The sequence below is a fragment of the Cydia fagiglandana genome, chromosome 3 (genome assembly GCF_963556715.1).
Source record: "Cydia fagiglandana chromosome 3, ilCydFagi1.1, whole genome shotgun sequence".
Classification (NCBI taxonomy): Eukaryota; Metazoa; Arthropoda; class Insecta; order Lepidoptera; family Tortricidae; genus Cydia; species Cydia fagiglandana.
The window spans coordinates 11,118,270-11,133,028 of record NC_085934.1 but is presented as its reverse complement, the minus strand read 5'-3'; the positions used below and the strand labels follow the sequence as shown (position 1 = coordinate 11,133,028).

At 36.2% G+C, this 14,759-nt stretch overlaps 1 protein-coding gene across 1 annotated transcript; it reads right to left on the bottom strand.

Moving 5' to 3' along the window:
- Positions 1–2,900: 2,900 nt before the first annotated feature.
- On the bottom strand, positions 2,901–14,343 carry LOC134680115 (general odorant-binding protein 83a-like). The gene is made up of 6 exons (XM_063539163.1): positions 14,200–14,343; positions 12,107–12,182; positions 9,625–9,713; positions 8,608–8,710; positions 3,243–3,313; positions 2,901–3,004 (listed from the first exon to the last, which is right to left on the bottom strand). Exons 1-6 carry the CDS (start codon positions 14,263–14,265, stop codon positions 2,987–2,989), a joined length of 423 nt encoding a protein of 140 aa, XP_063395233.1. The 5' UTR covers positions 14,266–14,343; the 3' UTR covers positions 2,901–2,986.
- Between the last annotated feature and the right edge of the window lie 416 nt (positions 14,344–14,759).

Sequence of the window (14,759 nt, the reverse complement as noted above, 5' to 3'; positions counted from 1 at the left end):
CGTACGTGTGGCCAGCGGGAGTGCGGCGGGCAGGCAGCGCACGTCGCGCGGCGGGCAGCGCGTTATTACGGCCCCGGCCAAATTGCGATATCCGCAGCCTGCTGGACGTTGCTGCCTGCCAGATACAGCCAATTTCGTCATTATGTTCAGTTATTTTGTCCAATAGATGGACCTTTAGCATTGATTAACATCTATAGGATTATGCAACGTTATCAACACATTGAATTGGATTATTTGAATGGGTCGTAAAATAAAAGCTATGTTTTAACATTGTGTTATTTAGTAACTAACTTAACATCCATAGGAACATAACTATGAAAATTGTACCAAGTTTTATGTTTCAGGCACAATAAGTTTCGGTCGAAATGGTGCTGGAAGTGGCCATTGGAGTATAAAATTGGTACTTACCTAAAACATTACTTACAATTATTACTTACGAGGTAGAAAAAAAATATATTTTAAAATCATATAAGTAAAACTCATAAAAATACGGTCTAACACCTGATTTTTGGCCTTGAGCTATACAGTAAAATGAAAGTCAGAACGTATAAAAAATAATTGAAATATTGCCACCTTCAGGGTACGGGAGCCGGGAGCAGGAAAGTCAGGAGGCCAGGCGCGGCGCCGAGACGTGTTTGCAGAGCGCGGCTCCGGCGCACTATGACCCGCACCCGCACTGTCCACAGATCCTAACAAGCCACTCTTGTTTATTTTACCGCAATGAATTTCTCTGCAACATTTTCTTCGTTTTTTAATTTTGAATACGTTCGAGTACAATTCACCGTGGCGGCTGCGCGCCCCCGGCAATCTCCAAATTGCCTCTTTATGTGCAGATGTTCCGACCCTCGGTTTTCCGTCTTTTGAATGTCGTTTTGCTGTTAAATAATGTGCTCTTTTATTGTAATTGGGCTTTAAAAATTTACTTTTTTTCTAAATCAGTGACTGTTATGGTTGTGAGAATGAACCAGTTATTTTGAGGGGTTATCTCAGGGGTTCCCAAACTGTGTGCCGTGGCGCCTTGGGGCGCCGTGGACAGTAGAGAGGGGCGCTGTGAGGCAATCTCCTCCCCATGTTACCTATTTCAAATAGCCTATCTAGGTTAGGGCGCCGCCGCCGAAATTTTAATTTCGCAAGTGCGCCGCGGACTGAAAAAGATTGGGAGCTCGTGGGTTATCTGGCCCCGGTGATTATTTGACGAAGGTGGAAAAATAAGGACATTACATAATAATTACTACTATACAATATGCCGAAGGTCCGAAAATGGTCCATCATATCCTTTTGGAACCCCAGAGACAGTAGCAGTTCATTTTTGCTACACCTATACAAGCTTTTATCGCTTACTGTAGGTATACTCATCGAGACAATTCTAACAACCCCAAACACAATAAGTTTGCGTTGTTTTATTACAGATTCTATTTTAAAACGGAACCCTAAAAATCTAATGGGCTTGAAGTCATTGGCAATAAAATATTTTTTTAATACAGTTGCTCAAAAAGTGCTACTTTACGTAGCTGTTTAGCGTGCGGAAAGTTGGTTATCTCGAACTAGTGCTTTTTACTTTTCCAATTTTTTTAAATTTATACTTGTTCCAATTCACGACTACTTATTGATGAGTGTTAATATTAGTTTCCTTTAAACGTCGTAATCAGCATAAAAACCTACCGTTAATGTAAGAATACGAAAAATATTACATATTTCATATTTAATTACTTACCTCTTCATCATTATAACACGTTTATTTTTTAATATTCAATATTGAAAATTCCGTTCTTAATAAGTTGACTGAATGGAACGGAATAGCTGCCAAACGCCCATAGATATAATATACTTAAAGACGACGTCTAACCGAGCTGTCACTGTTACCACTTTTGTTTAGTGTACGATTAACAATGTTTTTCTTATTTTTTCGCAACTGTATTAAAAAACGTCGTTCGATACACGTGCGGAAATGTCATTCTTCACTCGTCCCGATATCTCGGTACTCGTGAAGTAATGACATACCTTCCGCACTAGCATCGAAATGTACTATTCTAGGTTTTACGTGGCACATTCATACACGTAAACGATAATGGTTACTTTTTAATAAAACATTAATCTTCAATCCAGGAACCATTTTTTACCATTGCCTCACATTTATTCATAAAGTAACTTCATTGAAATATCTTCTGTAGACAACAATATTCTTAAATGTTGCTTTATTGGTTTTTATAAAGGAAAACAAAACACAAACACCAGTGCTCTCTTTGTAAAATGAATTTTAAAATTGCCCCCGCTCCGCTCACTGGTGGAACTCCCGCGGATTTAATTCCACTAAAGATCGCAATTACACGTTTTACAAGATTCGAACTCATTTATTTTCCCCAAAAAATCTCTTAAAGCAAATTAATTCCTCAGCGTTATACTTCTTTCAAGATCTGAATAAACTTCAGCGAGATTTCATGAAAAATAGGCGGGCAAGAGCCTGCGGCTACCGCCAAATTACGTCTTTATTTACAAGTATTTTCTGCTCCCTAGACGGTGGCAATATGACTTGCAATTATATTTGGCCTAAGAATAATAATAATCTCCGGAACCCGACTTTTTGAAATGCGGTTTTTATTACAAGATTTTTAGTAAGTTTTAGTTGCTTCGGTGCCTGAAGATCTGACGTTATCAAAGTCTACAAGTTACGGTTAAAATACTTACATTGTTAAGAATCTTTAGATACGTACTATTATTAATTGTTTATTCGGTAAAAAGTCCCCTAGGAACATACTTAGGTACTGATAATGTACAAGTAATACATACAATTATACCTACTCACGGTCAATGAAAAAATGTACATCTTTAAAGGAGTTACTAGTAACTATACACGAAAGTGGTAAGATTGTTGGATTTTACATTGAATGAAAACAAGTATCTATTTGCACTTAAGAAGTATAATTACTGTAATTATATTGTTACCATAGTCTTCTCTGTTTTGTCAGCACACAAGCTTACTCGTAGTCTAGAATAAGAAGTATAACTGAAAAGGAATACGAACAAGTTATTAATATGATGCCGGTAAGGCGGCTATCCAGCTCAATCGGAAATTGAGAAGTGAGTCAAATTTAGCTTCCAAAAGACCCACACTAACATACATCCATACTAACAGCGCATAAAATAAAAGCTTTTAAAAAAGTATTTTTTTTACTGATCTCATATACATTTGAAGAACCTTTTTAGAAAATGTGAGTGTAATATGTAAATCAAACTTTACTTACATCTGGATCCTTTGAATATGAACATTTGTGAACGTCAAATGCCCTTTGGCACTTATCTTTGTCAGGTGTATCTGAAAAGGTATTAGTAAAGTCACTAATGGCCTTGTTTTATAATAAATATATCTCTCTGAGCTTATAGAGGTTTCTTATACCTACGCTTAGTCAGCCGCAAATGTACCATTATCTAATAACCTAACAAAAATATATAATATATGCCTCTATATTATAAATAGTAAAAGTTTTTGAGGGTGGCAAAATACTTATGGTACGTTGTTTTATCCACTACTATAGTTCTTTTTTTTAGCATTAGAAAAGAGGTAAACAATCTTGATGTGTCTTTTAATTGAAAAACACATTTTAAAAATAAGTTACGGCAAATATGTAACAGTTATGAATCTAATACGATCATTTATATTCTTCTTCTTTCATAAGTAATAGTTTTTTCTCAAACATGCAATGAAATATTGATGTTATGTTCCTTATAATAGGCTGCGAAGTATGACGTTTCAGGTGCGGCTAGGACAAAAGGTCGTTAATGGAATTTCATACACATCTTGCAGGCCTAGGCCGGCAAAGTCCTCTTTTTTAATTTTCATTTCACAGATATTTGTGACACAGCATCGTGGCATTCATCCATTAAAAAAAACTAGAGGCAGTTATTGCTTTATGGTTCGTAATGACACTCTGCCACTACGCCTATAAAAAAAAAAAACAAAAAACAATGTTTGCTATAATTTGCAGTTTTATTTGTATAAAATCAACATATAAATAATACATTCTATAATTTTAAATTATAAATTTAACTACACAAATAAAAATCTTTAAAATATTTCATCTAAACGTTAGCGGTAAAAAGGTCTACTCAAACACGCGTAATGATTTTTTTTAATTGTTATGGAGGTAAAGTTGAAAAATATTCATTCTGTTTTATTGGATTTATGGTGCGGTGTTGATTTTTAGTGTTCCGTACAAAACTTTGTTTACGGAACACTTATGGGATCACTTCGGTCTTGCAAATCAGTTAAAAACGTTTTTCTCAGAGACCGTTTGACATAGATACCTAAAATTTGGAACAGTTATAGCAATTACCACCACTCATATTGTGAATAAGTCAAAACTGCTTATTTCTTATTAAAGGGGGAAATTTAGGGGGTTGAGAGGGGTAGGCTGAAACTTTTTTCATTTGTAAGAATCGTGTGGGGTACCATTAGAAAGCTTGCAAAAAATTGAGTCGATGGACTGATTTTGACTTCATTTTAGACTGCAATAGTTTCGTCAAAAAATGCATTTAAAGTTGCAAGTTTTCATACAAAAATTTTCACCTCTGTCCTGGCGATTTTCGCGAAAACTATAGCTAACAGGCAGCTGACCAGTCAATACCCAACTTAAAAAAGCATGGAGACGGCGGGAAAATTATCAGCTTAACTTTATCTTTATTAGTTTTTCAACTGCAGCTTGACCTTTGGTTGCTTAGGGCTAGCTAACTGATGCTTACACTGGTCAATTCATATTAGGCGAGAAACATCCTTAGTTAAAACTTTGGCATTGAAATTTATGACTTATGTCTTTGACACAAAGTTTAATTCTGCTTGCTTATTTTTGTGGGATATTTAATTTTATCTCAATAGCCTACTATAAGTATGAGAGAGATCTACAAAATACGACCTTATTATATTGCAAATAAGTTTCAATTTCGAACGGGCTTTCCAAGCAATGGACTAGGCATCTCAAAAACCTGAAAAATTCAAATTAAGAATTCCGTTCTTGACTGTCGTTGTGTTTTTTTTTCCACAATAGGACACATAGAGTTAGTAAGGCGTATAGAGATAATAAAGTCATTTTCTCAAAAATGGACGGCAAAGTCGACTATGCCGTCTAAAAAATAGGTCGCGAAGCGCGGAGTTTATGGTCAGTCAAAATTTAAAAAGTTAAAAACATTGCAGTCTCGATTTTGGGACTGCAATTTTGCATACAAATTCCATTATTTGTCGAGTTCCAAACTTTTTAAAAGTTCAAATGGCCATATCAAATGAAGGCACAGGCCCATTAAACAGCCAAACAGATGATTAGTACCGCGACTATTTAGTTGTCTCAAATAGGTTGGCGTATTTTCGGCAGAAAAATACACTTCTATTTTTTTATTAAAAAAATAAAAAGGCGGCAAGGGCTTTTCTCTGTGAAAATATATACGTAAGAACTTTGCTTTTGTAAAATCTTTCTATGATATTTATGTTTCTTGCACCATTTTTGAGAAAAGCACTATATATGACTCGGCTGGAAGGCTACTTGCTGGCTTCGGATTCAATTAAACGGACTCCCAAGGTCGTCCGTTTAAAACGAATCCTCAGCCTGCAAGTAGCTACTTCCGAGCCTCGACAATAATGTACTATTAATATTTATGAACAGCTTTGGCCTCATGTATAGATTTTATTGAGAGTATCTGATTCGTCGAAACAATATACACAATATTCCTTTTCATTAAGTGCCATTACATTTCTGTATTAATTGTATAATTATAATATCTATTAATTATATTCAGTACTTATGTATATTTTTGAACGGATCGGTGAGCAACAAGATTCAGGGCTATAACCGCGAAAATAGAAGTTCGCAAATTGCGAGCATTTTTCTCTGTCACTCTAATTACGCCTTCATTGGAGTAAAAGAGAAAGATCCCCGCAAATTGCGAATTTCGGTTTACGCGGTAGCCCCTCAGTCCTGTTACGAGAAAATAATTTTGGAAGACATTAATAGTATATGACAGTTAAATATCACAGTTTTTAGAAACAAAGGTAAAATTGACGAAATATTTAAAGTAAGCCGATCTTGTTTTTTAGCAGTTCTAAATAATATTAAAGTCTATATATATGGCATAGAACTAGAAACAAAATCAAGTAAAAATAATAATGAGTTCTAAATTCAAATTGAAGGAGTATGTTACATTTTAAGGTATTATAGGCCAAGCGCGCACCACGATATTAATTTTTGCGACACGATTTTAGAATCGCGCTGTAAATGCTGCACTGCGATGAAAATGAAAAAGTCGACCAATCGCTTGTCATGAAACGTGTCTTTAATATGCGATTGCTGTATGACTTTGAGCATTTATAACACAAAGGTGATCCCCGTCTATTTCCATAATTAAATGGTCAACATCTAGCGTCTCATTTTGAGACTCCATTGGAGATGCAGGTGCCGAGATGTTGGGGTTTGGAGAGCGAAATGCCGACTGAGGTCCGGCCGGGGTGCGATTTTATTATCATAGTGCGCGCGGGGCCATACAACTCCGCATGCTGCAATTCACTTTGCGACAATCGCGTCGCGAACAATCGCGGAAAAATGTGACAAATCACAATTTAAAAATCGCTGCGATTTTTTTGTCGCATATGCGCGCACTAACATATAAACACATACGTTGCATTTCTGCGACAAAATTATCGCAGGACAAAAAATCGTGGTGCGCGCTTGGCCTTACTCTAAATTATTATAATACATCAAGCATTCGCGAGATGCTCGACTTCGGTATTCAAACACAAAGCAATAGTACAAGAATCTAACTAAATGCAAAGGCCGAAGGAGCGATTCGAAGATCCGAAGCGTCCGACAGACGCGCGCCTCCCGTAAATTTTCCAAGTATTTTTAAGTACAAGTGTCTAAGTCGCAAGATCCAAAGGCTGAAGTCGCATTGGGCCGAAAGCCCGAAGCATCCAGGAGGTCAGTTCTAAACACAGGTAATTAATACAAGTGTCTAAATGCGAAGGCCGAAGGCCGAGCTCCGCTAAGGGCCGAAGGCCCGACGCCTGCAAGATGTCAGTGGTTAAACACAGAACTGACAGCCTGGACGCTTAGGGCCTTCGGCCCTACGCGGAGCTCGGCCTTCGGCCTTCGCATTTAGATACTTATACTATTGTTCTGTGTTTAAGTACTAACATCCTGGACGCTTCGGGCCTTCGGCCCTACGCGGAGCTCGGCCTTCGGCTTTTGCATTTAGACACTTGTACTATTGTTCTGTGTTAAAGCACTGACATCCTGGACGCTTCGGGCCTTCGGGCTACGCGGAGGTCGGCCTTTGGCCTTCACATTTAGACACTTGTACTATTGCTCTGTGCTAAAGCGATGACATTTTGCTAAAGCTCGGCCTTCGGCCTTCGCACTTAGACACTTTGTACTATTGTTCTGTGTGTGTAGTTGAATACGGTACCCTAAAAACAGGCAAACAACCTCTGTAAAATGTAACGATGCGAGCGGTACGGCTACCATCAGTTTGGCATTGACATAAACGCTACCGTGGGCGTGAACGTAATTTACTTTCTATGCATCTCTCTCGTACTGACATATTAGTGCGAAAGAGATATACCTATAGGAAGTAAATTACGTTCACGATATCGTTTATGTCAATGCCAAACTGATGGTAGCCGTACGGAACACTAAATGCCTCGAGCTATCTCGGACTTGGCCAAATTATTTGACTTTAATATGAGTTCCGACGAAATAATGAAATTAATATTAATTGTAATCGTATGTGTTGGAATTGGCAGCGTAAGCAGAATTGATTTTAAATAACTTGCTGCCTCTGCCGCTAAGTCAAAGACGAAGTATGTATATGGTTGCTTATGGCAATTTTATTCTTTGAGAAACTTAGAAAAATGGCTTACAGTTTATTAGAAACAGTTTTGTGGCATATTTTAAATGAATGTAACTACAAATTCGTCAACACTGTGGAAATTATACTTATTTACTCCATGCATAAAGCAACGATGTATGTGAAACATGATATCAACATGAAAGACTATGTAAACCTTTGTGACGAAAACGACAGTCAGACGGATACAAGGCGAAAAAATCAAAGATACATGAAAATATACGGGTAGTAAAAATACACGACTCGTGTAAAACATACGCGTGATAATGATATAGGTACGTGTTGGTTATATTTTGGGTGTAGTTTACTTTTAGTTTTTTCTATAAATAAAACTTGGGTTTCGTGGATTTTTTATTTTATTTATTTCATTGCATGTTTGAGAAAAGCACTATACATACCTCGGCGGGAAATGGGGTTGCCCGCGCTCAGACCTATCCGGCCTCGCTTCGCTCGGCCGTCTATATGTCTTCGGCCGGCAACCCCTTTTGTCCCGGCCTCTGTAGTAATGTACTATTGATTTTTAATAAGTGTTCTTCAATTAAAAGACATGTCAAGATCGCTTACCTTCCTGCAAATTCTTTCTTATGCTATAAAAACGAACTATAGAGTCTGTTTTAAAACAGACTTTATTTATGCCGAATGTAATGTTAACTTTTCGAAAACACTTTAAAAAATAAGGAACTGGAACAACTTTAAATAAATAATAATTTAGTAATTACTGACCCAAATGTTTGCACGCAAATATCATCTTGGAAACTCTGTCGGTGTATTGTTCGGGAATCAGGCTCACCATCATTTCATAGTCCACCGTATCATTTTCATCCACCTGCCAGGCAAAACCAAGAATTAATAGGCTTACTTATATAAGTTATATAACACACGTTAATCATAACGGGTTTAAATTTCGGTACCCCCTGAGTCATATCGTTCACCCTACGATACAAAAAAAGTCATTCGATAAATTCAAAATTACACTAAAAAGGTACTGGAAGAATTACCTACGTTTGATAGTTTAAAAGTTTACGTAAATTACATGATCGGTTGATCAATAAGGAAAAATCAAATATAAAATCTCTTTTTCTTGCCTTAACCCTTAAATGCATGATTTTTATTTTATTTTTTTTGGCCGAAATCAATATATGTATCACATAATTGTTTGCCGATTCTAGGAAAAATAGTAAAAAAAATATAACTTCGATTTTCACTGCCATATCAGTGTTAGAAGTTGAATTAGCTAAATCATATTTATGTAAATATGTAATTTTCATGTAGATGTATGATTTTTTTACTACCATTAGAAAGGTACACTATTTGTGATAGAAAAGTACACTGTTTGATAAAGTTTTTAAATATAAAATAATTACAAACCCCGAAAACACCGTTCAAAATCAAATACTAAAAATTATCAACTACTGGATTTTCCCAAGCTTTCCGACTTTTCGTCTTAAAACGAATGTAATTTTTATAAATTAAAAATAATCCGTAAATTTAACCCTTAAATCATTAGTATCATTATCCTACTCCTTGACTTTTGGTATAAAGGTGCGTTCAAGAACGTAAGCCTTTTTTTTATCTGTGTGCTGTCTAATGCTTTGTAGACATTTGGCAACACTATGCATTTAAGGGTTAAGGCTAAAAAACATGCAAAGGAGGTTTTTAATCAGTTTAATCACATAAACTATTTTCCCTACTTATATGAGTCTGAGACGTAAACGGAAAGAAATAAATAAAACAACTCACGAGACTTGCTTCTTCCAGCAGGCAAAACATATAGCACTTCAATTTGGTGTCCTCCTTAAATATGCCGTTTTCGCAATTCGCTATATCCTCTGGGGGCAAGTAAGAATAAAGACTCTTTAATGTACTCAAACGCGAGGCATGTTTTTCAAAACAATAGAAGTGAAAGGGAGTAGAGGTGACGACTTTTGAAAATTATTTATGGGGATACTTAGGTAACTGTAAAAGGGCTTATAGTTTGTTTTTTTTAGCATTAGAAAGAACTTGAAAGAAGGTAAGCGATCTTGGCACGTCTTTTAATTGAAAAACGCTTTTTAAAAATCAATAACTATTACTTATGAATATAGGAGAATATAAATAATCGTATTAGATTCCTAATTGTTACGTATTTGCCGTAACTTATTTTTAAAATGTGTTTTTCAATTAAAAGACACATCAAGATGGTTTACCTAATTTCTAATGCTAAAAAAACGAAGTTTTAAGTGCAGCATTATCATATTATATTACGTAAAGTTTAGATTGGAGTTTAATTTATATAACTTTTTCTACTCGTAGACTATAATTCTTGAATTAAGATTTCTTATACCAAACTTCAATTGGGTATTTTTAATGTATGGGCTCCCAACTCAACTATAATATTCATATCGATACAGTTTAGTCAACTATAATGAAATTGACCAATCACAGCTCGTCGCGATCAAGAGGACGAAACAAAACCATAGCTCAAATCAATTATTTATTTTAGGTTGTATAGTAGAAACAATTGGTTCATAAGTCAGAAACGCGCATGTGACACCCTTAATATAGCAACATCCATAGACTACGAAAACCACTTAGTGTTGCTTGTTAGTCTCCATAGGCTACGGTGGCCAAAATTGAGAAAACAACTGTCTAAAAATTTAATTTAGCGCGGAGCAAGTACCAGGGCCTCATGAGTTACGAGAAGGTGTCGTTGACCAACGCACCGGGCGCGGCGGCCGGGGCGCGTAGTATGAATAAGGTATCGCGGCTGCTCGCGTACCATCTTAAGGCCCCAGTACACAATGGGCCATTGCCGGCCACTCCAAGGGACGCAGCCATGCGGTAGAATGAGATAGCAATATCACTTGCTCCATCTAACGCATAAATGCGTCCCTTGGAATGGCCGGCGACGGCCCATTGTGTACTGGGGCCTTTAGCTGCATACTTTTGGTTTGGTTTGTTTGTATGATTCTACTAGTTTAAAGTATTATGTTTGTTGACTCGTAGAAAAAGTATTGTATACAATAGTGATATAATCAAGCTTTTTAATCTCGTACCTGAGTTAGGCAACTCAGCAAGCTTCGTTGCCTAAACACGGTACTCGACTGAAAAGCTCTATATTATATCACGATTGTATAAAATACTATTTCAGAAGACTCTTGTTTGTTGGGAAAAACTATAAATATCATATCCGTACTACGGCAGTTTTCACGTTCATGTAAAAATAAAATACATATATACACAGCATAATATCGAAGAGAATTGAAATAAATTCTAATTTTAAAATACTTAATTAATTTCATTTTATAAATTCTCTTTGATAATATAGAGTAGAGGTATTTATGTGTATTTTAATGTTACTGATAGGTACATGTAAATTAATATGTTTATCCATATTAAATCTTAAGTTTGCTGTAGGTACCTACCTAGTGTTTGAAAACAGTAGGGAAAAACATAAAGATGTCAAATGCATTTTTACCCACTTTCTACAAAAACACACTTAGAGCTCTTGAAAACTAATGGCAGATTTAAGAAATGAGTACTTTATAAAAGCCACTCCATCGCCACAGTTACAATAGAGACGAATCGAGAATAGGGTTGCTACTAATATAATTTAGATGATTATTCTTGCTTTCTGTTAATTTACGAGAGAATCTAAAACTGGGTTATATTCGCGAAAATCGAAGTTCGCAAATTGCGGGCATCTCTCTGTCACTCTTATTACGCCTTCATTGGAGTATAAGAGAAAGATCCCCGCGATTTGCAAATTTCGGATTTCGCGGTGGGCCCCAAGGTACCTACTTTAATTTTACCTTGCATTCTTATTTCATAAGTGTTTTTTGTCTAACCACCATATCACATCACCCTCTCTGCATCTTCGCCCTCTTTTATAGTTTTATTGACTTACCTCTAGTCTATTGTACTCAGTGCTATATTTGTCTACCGTTCTTCATCAATTCTCACCTCAAAGGTTAACTGGAAGAAATCCCTTAAAGGGATAAGTTCGCCTTTGTACTGGCTATCCTGTGCCATAAATTTGTGTTTTGTACAATAAAGAGTTTATACTCGTACATACATACATACATACATACATATACATATCTAAGTATAAAAATATGGCAGCCCTATCTAAGAGCGTCCTAGAGCTATGGTGTTAGGTTTAGCGGGCTGAATGTTTGACGTCACTCGCATGCGAGCGTAGAACAAAGGTAAGTGGAAATACAATTTTCTTTTGCGAACTCACCCTCGGCGACCCCGGTCTTGCCGACGCACTCGTTGTGAACGTGTTGTATTATTTCTTTGATTTCATCACTGAACACCTGGAATAGTTTTCACACTTTTAATATTTTGGCATTCTTACATTCGCTATGAAACAATACTTATAAAACCTTTAAAAAAGACTTAAAAGTAAAAATGTATTTTGTTTTTACGTTAAGAGGGCGTAGAGGAGGGTAAATTTTCAGATTCTGTCAAATTACCCCATTTCACACACAAACGCAGCTCACGCACACTACCTCAATTTACTGGGACAGGTCAGTGACCCCTAATGATGTGAACGCTAGCGGCTAAACGGTGACTGCCTTTTTCGCTGATTTTGCTCGATGCAGTCTTAATTAAAAGTAGACACCTAAGTATCTACATAATTGATTGTAGCTAAAATAAAACCGTCCGCATTTTTTTTTCTTTTCAAGCACGCACGCACACTTAAGCATATTTTTTTTTAATATTTTTAATATTTATGAACAAAAAGAAAATATTTACTATAAGTACAACAATATGAATATGTACTTACATAAAATTAGAAAAAAAGATAACGTTTCGAATGTTGTCAAAATAAAGACAGGCAACAACTATTTATTCACAGCAGGTGCTTATTCTTACAATCTGCGACATCAACACGTATGTGTCATATAAGAGTGATAAAACATTGACAATAAGTCGTGTAGTGCCTATTTTTTATTATTCACTCGCTACGTGACCCGTATCTACATGTCTTTGCTTTGTGAATAACGTCAGAGCAAAAAAGATGTTAATAAAAAAGAGATAACATTTCAAAGAAAATTATTAAGTTGTGATTCCACTGGGACTAACCCAATGCGCATCAACTTATATCATGGCGTTTAATATTTAAAATGGTCTGAATTCATCTCCATTGTCACAAGGCGAATATTTACCACTGTTGTATAAAATTGGTGACTTTTATTTTACTATTATTATAAGTTATATAAATACACAAAAATGCATAACAAACGGAAAGGTCACGTAAACTTTTTACAATTTTATAGAACTACAAAGCTTGTCAGTAGAAAAAGGACGGAAATGGCTGAGGGGAGTAAACTTAACTAAACCCCACAAACAAAACCCAGAGTCATTTTAGTTTTTACAACCACCGCTATATTTAATCCGAAATCAAAAGGCAATGCATACTTCTTTCACACTAACAGCAGTTACAGTTAAGTAACGTGTGATATTGGAACATGCCCCGTGGCTGCATTACGTATGCTCTAAAGAGCGACATTGAGCAATAGTGTCGAGCGCTCCGCGACGCCTCATTCGTCAACCCTTCTGTCTAATTCACAAATATTCTGCCTCTATTGTAAACTTACCCCGATAACCAGTTCACCTTGATATAAGAAACATCGATGAGATCACGCTTCGATATACTGGTTATTCAGAGGTAACAAGCTCGGCGAGTTTAGTGAATGACAGCCCTTACCTTGCAGCTCATAAACTAACTCGAAAAATGTGATGCGACTTCGCTAAATGCAATATGTCTACGAGTTGTTTTGAGAATAGGGCACGGATGGCTTGCGGTGACGATGAAATAAAGTAAATGTGAAACCTTTCATAACCTCTCGGGACGTGGAATACGCCTATATATGACAACTTATAAAGATTTTGAAAAGATAATTTGAGTATGAGGTAGCTAGATGTATTGATAAAAAAAATATCATTAAATACCAATTAAGTGAATAAACCTATGTAGTTGTGTGAAAGTTTTTTTTAATGCAATGAATATATTTTATATCCATAATATTTATCTCCTATAATTTGTAATGAATATTTAAGACATTTTTTTATGCAATGTGATAAAGTCATTTCTTACCATAAATATTCCCCTTAACACTTCAGCATCGCTGTTTGAAGCTAAAGCTACTATAGTCTAGCAACCCATTTTTCAATAGAAAAGGGCGCGAAATTCAAAATTGATATGAGAAATCGACCCTTACCGTCTACATTTTAAAAAATTGCTGCAGTTTCAATTTGATTTCCCAGACCAAATTGGTTTTCTAGGCTAATGCTCTGAGCGAATAAAAAAAACTGTAAAATACTCACTGGCGTTTCCTTCCCGCCGCAAGCCAGAGCTACCAGCGCGCAGAGCACTGGCAGCGACCGGGACATGGCTCCCGACGCTGTAGGGAGTGTAGGGCCAGTGAGCGGCGATGGCACGCGCTGTGCTTTTATTCACACAATTATGCCGCGTAACGTAATGGCTGCCGGATCCGAAATAGAAGTCTGATTAAAACTTAATAAGACAACATAATTTTATATGCATTGCACCTCTACGTATCGTACTTGTTTATAGATTAGATCAAATGATGAGCAGATGTTCCAATGCGACTTTAGTTGTTTGTTAGAAAAGTGTAGTGTTTGTGTCACAATAATTGTTTCCTTTTCTTTAATTTCATGATCATTTCCTAAAACAAAATACTTTTTTCGTTAAATATAACGCCAAGCGCGCACCACGATTTTAATTTTTGCGACACGATTTTAGAATCGCGCTGTAATTTATCGCAGAAAATTCAGTGCGCGCACTGCGATGAAAAAGTCGACGATTTGTTCATTCTCGACATGGATGTCGTACCAGTCGCTTGTCGTGAAACAATATGCAATCG